Source organism: Sinocyclocheilus rhinocerous, unplaced genomic scaffold, assembly GCF_001515625.1.
Source record: "Sinocyclocheilus rhinocerous isolate Xijiao unplaced genomic scaffold, SAMN03320098_v1.1 scaffold14, whole genome shotgun sequence".
In the NCBI taxonomy this organism is placed as follows: domain Eukaryota; kingdom Metazoa; phylum Chordata; class Actinopteri; order Cypriniformes; family Cyprinidae; genus Sinocyclocheilus; species Sinocyclocheilus rhinocerous.
Window position 1 is genome coordinate 588,487 of NW_015629561.1, and position 5,279 is coordinate 593,765.

The 5,279-nt window shown below is 37.0% G+C and overlaps 1 protein-coding gene across 9 annotated transcripts in view; it reads right to left on the minus strand.

The window, feature by feature from the left end:
* Positions 1–5,279, minus strand: part of LOC107739270 (liprin-alpha-2-like) — a 107,730-nt gene that overhangs the window by 20,546 nt on the left and 81,905 nt on the right. For all 9 annotated transcript variants that reach the window (XM_016551320.1, XM_016551322.1, XM_016551324.1 and 6 more), the window contains 3 exons: positions 3,897–4,031; positions 2,183–2,266; positions 438–569 (listed from right to left, as the gene is read on the minus strand). In XM_016551320.1, coding sequence (XP_016406806.1) covers positions 438–569; positions 2,183–2,266; positions 3,897–4,031 — 351 coding nt within the window. The remainder of the gene's footprint in view (positions 1–437; positions 570–2,182; positions 2,267–3,896; positions 4,032–5,279) is intronic.

A 5,279-nucleotide genomic window follows, 5' to 3' on the forward strand; every position in this document is an offset into this window, starting at 1 on the left:
TATTGAGTCATCAGATATGTAAATATAGTTGCGCAGGAAAAAATACATACACATTTACATACCTCGGGTTTTTAGCGACCCTATACACTTTTTACAAAAAATTCATCAGAAAACTGGCATTCTTTTATATTTGACTAATTTGTTTCTTGTTATATTGTTTATAATTAATAGATTGAGGAATACTAAGAAAGTTGATGTCTAACTTAAAAAAATGAAGGAGGGAGAGGGTAGAGAATGATGTCCCGGGTCGCTAAAGACCTGAGGTATGCATTTAAGGGTTAATAGGTCCGGGAAACCAGTCAGTAATGAGACCAGTGTGTTGGAGTGAACTGAATGTTTGTCAGTTTGTGGCTGTGTGGCTTCAATGCTTTTTAAGCATCAGATGATAAAGGTCAAATGTGTACAGTACGTGCAGGTGGGTATGGTAAAATCCGTACCTTGTCCTCCAGCGCAGCCATGCGCTCCTTCAGGTGCAGCTGAAGCCGTTCATTGGACTCGGTGAGGAGACGGTCCACAGTGTCAGACAGACGTTTGTTATGCTCCTCGTTCATCTTCTCCCTCTGCCGAGCCTGAGAAAAGAGCAGAGAAGACAAAGGCAAGAAAGAAAAAAGGGAAGCATGAAACAACATCCTTTATTTTAAGAGTACAACTAGATTTCTACATTTTCAGAAGAAAATGTGAGAAGCAAGATAATCTGGTTCCTAGATATGGCTTGGTCTACTCTAAGGGATGCCTATGGAATTTATTTTTCTGAACCAATGGAGGGCAGTATTACACCCTGGAGCACTGTGATCATATTCTAGGAGTTTTATGTCTGATTTTTTAAGTCTGGTTCATGATATCAAACACACATAGATGCCTCTGAGAGTTCACATTTTGCTTCAATATTTCATTCTAATTTCTCACATTTTTAAGGGTGTTTCTAAGGGGGTTCATTTTGTGATAATCTCTCTAGAAAATTAAGAATGACAGTCCTTGTAGTTGAATGCAGGGGTGATGACTTTTAAACACAGTTGCGGTGGGATTTGGGCACTCAGTTGCCTGGCAACAAAATCTAAATTTTCTTTTGGTGGCAGTGGTCTTTAAAATGTAGTCAACACAAAGCATTGTGACTGTCAGGAAGGAACTGGAGCTAGTCTGAGGTGTAAGTATCAAGGTTTAATTAAGGCTGAAGGATGATAAGGACTCTCTTTGACTGCTTTAAGTCATTACAACCATCAGCTCTCATGCAGGAGGAAATTAACCCTGCATGAATTATTCAAAATCCAAATATAGCAGCCAATTACAGCTCTGCTCTCACTGGGGGTGGGGAAATTCATCTGCAAGATGAGCTAAAAATGTCCCGTATTCTCAGAGCAGCAGCATGTGTGTGTGTGTGTTTGTACAAGAGTGCTAGCTTATCGATCTTTGTGTGCCTCTGTGGTGTGTGTAAAAAACACAAAGTAGCACAGGCTAATCAGAGTGGTCAGCCCTCAGAGTCAAACACACCGCCTGCAGGCCTGGTCAAGACCTATTGGGCAACAGGTAACAAGTCTTCCTTAACGCGCACACACACACACACACACACACACACACACACACACACTGAAATTAGGACCATATACTAATATTGTTTTAATATAAATCTAATTAAAATACAGACTATCCTTGAAACCCAAACAAAAAGAAAGGTTTTTACTGTTTTAAAATAAAATATCTTTGCCACCAAACTATGGCTATACATGTCCACTGACTCCTATTCTATTGTTAAAATATTCTATTCTATTGTTAAATAATATGAACAGATACATTTTTTTATTTTAATGATATATTAGTAAATGTTTAAATAAATATACAGTAAACTAAGATTAATAAATCCAATATAGCACTATGAAGTCTTTTCCCTAATAGGAACCATCTGACGAAGGTGATTTCAAGTTTTGTGGAGACATGTTGGCCACACATGAACATCCACACAAAAAAACACTGGTGTCTCAATAGTGTTAATTCTTATGTGCGCTTAAAGAAATCAAAACCTCACGCACACAGCGTAATGAACCAAAGCCATTCACACTCTCTCATTTTCTCCATTCCATCATCCTTCAAGCAATCTCATCTTTCCACTATCCAACATTCACTCCCTCAGTGACACACTCTGCATCCCTGTTTTCTTTTGGTGTCATGGCCCCAACCCAGTCCTCACCCTGCCCAGCTCTTGGTTCTTCTCTTCTAGTTGGGCCTCCAGTTGACGCAAACGCTCCTCAATGTTTCCATGACGCTCCTCCGCCTGCAGGAAACACTGACATTAGTATAAAGAGCAACAGCAGGGCTAAAACCTTCACAGATTAGACACTTCACATTTAAGAAGAAAGAGTTTAGATTTAATGGTTAATTGTGAGCCAACCCTATTTAAAATGAAAATAAGGCTGTGAGGCATGAAAGCACAGCTTTTTTTTCAGTGCATATTGTTGTATAGTTCAGCTTCTCTGACTAAGGTCTATAGCCCAGTGATGGCATATAAATGGGATCTTAGGAAGGAGAAAGTCTCCATCTGGTTTAAGGCCAGCCATGGATCTGTATCATTAGGAACATGAAGTGTATGACAGGATGCCATTTTTAATTATCTGCATAAGTGAGACTATAAACAAAACCCCACTGCCTCTCTGCCACTCTGACAAGACATTTGGCTGCCTCAGAAAAACACTGTCATCCACAATTTCAGCTGATGTTAAGATGAAACGTGACTGCTACAGAGTGAGGATTATCTAAACTGGCAAGAGATGGAAGCCTGTAGAAGAGAAACATTTGCTCTACCTCTGGATGTTTGATGGCTGATGCAACGAAGTGCTTTATTATATTCAGTAGAGCTGTATTTTTTATTTATTTTAGTCTTTTTTTTGACACTTATAACAAGAGAAAGGACACAACTGATGGGAAAAGGGGTTGGAACAGGACGAAGAAATAATGACTTGCATGGAGCACCATGGCTCAATGTGTCGGAAAACACATTGCCTGACACTAGGCCTCAGGTCCGACCAATACATATGTTTAAGGATCCAGATTTTACTTTGGACATCAAGTGGAAACCCAAATCAGTAAAAAACCCAATTTACACAGTAAATTGCCAATTGAAAAAAAATTTTTTTTTAATCAGACAATTAATTACCATGAACTATATAGGACCAAAATATAAAAAATTATTAACATGATATAAACAACAGCACAAGTGTTTTACCCGTTAAGCCAATGTCAGTCTTAAAACAAATTTTCGTTAACTGAAAAAAAAAAAATCTGAAATACAATAAAAAAACAAATTTTAACTAAATGAAAATGTAATATATTGCCTTGGCAACTAACTGAAATTAAGTTTAAAAAAAGACAATGAAATAAAAATAAATTAAAACTAAATAGAAACATTAACAAACTACAAAAAATGTCAAAACATAATTACTAAAACTAAATTGGAACCATATTTAATATAATATGGGGTGTATTTACTTTTACCACACATTGTTTTGTTAAACCATGTTAGCATCTGCTTGATATGTCAATAGTTTGGCTAAATATGTGCATCTGCCTAATATGCAATTCACTTTTTTTTTTGGTCCCTAATTTCTGTGATCCATTTAGAACGTACCAGCAACCCAAACTTGGGTCTTGACCCATCATAGAACTTTTAGATGTTTCTCTAAATCATGTCTCAGTAGGCTAAAAAGTCTTTTTGAACAGCTTATGTTGCTCATCTCTTACCTAATCCTGCTGTGTAATCTTTTAGTGTCAGTTTCCGCCCTTCTTTACCTTATCATTTTGTTTCACCATCTCAGAGGGTGTTTTCCTCACAGACAATAATCTTATGAACTGACACTCTCATTTTTTTCCCCCACTGCTGTTGTCTGGAGAAATGATTGAGTACTCGCCTTGGTGAGGGCGGCCACTCTCTGGGCCAGTTCAGCCTCCACCTCGGGTAGAGTCTCCGCCTTCCTCATGGTCTGCTGTAGCCGTTGTTCCGCCAACTCCAGCAATTCCTGAAGGTGTCGTACCTTCTCCTCGCTCTGATAAAAAGACACACGCGCACACAAATCACACGAAAATAAGACAAACAGAGGGTGTACATTCATGTAGACACCATAAACACCCCGATTTTAGAAGAAAACACAGATATTATACACCCAATACATGTATTCACACACAAAGGTAAGATATTAAGACCCACACAAGGTTACAAGGAAGTCAAGACATACACACAAAAGAAAACATACCATACATTTGAATAGTAAGCACACATACAATACAAAACAAATAAGTGCACATAAAAACAAACCACCAGTGTACGAGTACGAAAACACACAAAATACATACACTTGATAAAATATCCAAATCAAAATTTGGATTATACGCTCCTGTTAAAAAGTTTGGGGTTGGTAAGATATTTATGTTTTTTGAAAATGTCTCACCAAGTGCTCACCAAAGGTTGCATATATTTGATCAAAAATACAGCAAAAACAGTAATATTGTGAAATACTTTTACAATTTAAAATAACTGTTTTCTATTTTAATATATTCTTTTAAAATGCAATTTATTTCTGTGACTGCAAAGTTTTCTGCATCCATTACTCCAGTCTTCAGCATCACATAATCATTCAAATCATGCTGATTTGTTGCACAATATTTCTTATTATCAATGTTGAAAACAGTTATGCTACTCAATAGTTTTGTGGAAACTGTGATACAACAACATTTAATTGAAGTAGAAATTGTTTGTAACATTATGAATGTCGTTACTGGCACTTTTAATCAATTTAATGCAACTTTGATTAATAAAAGTATTAATTTCTTAAAATAAATAAATAAATCTTACTGACCCAAAACTTTTTAAGGGTAATGTACATCAATCACTTTAATATCAATGTGAGTTAATGCATTTTTTCATTCTCATTTGCTTAAACAGGGAGATCCAAAGAGATATTCTTTATAAAAGTTAAGAGTCAACCACGCCTACTGAAAACGGCTCATTCTAACACGCCCCCACATGTCTACGTCACGATGTGGGAAGATTTGCATAACGCCGCCCAAATGTTCATGCAAAGAAAGAACTTTGCTGTAGTATTGTTGCTGCCGCCATGTCGTGAAGACGCTGTGTGTTTCGTTATGAAAGCAAAACTACTTTGTTTGGCCTTCCAAAAGAGGACACAACTAGAAATCAGTGGTTAAGTTGTATTTACAACACTGTTCCAGAACAGTTTAACCAAAATATTCAGATGTGTGCAGCGTATTTTATGGAGAACTGATCCTGGGAGAGT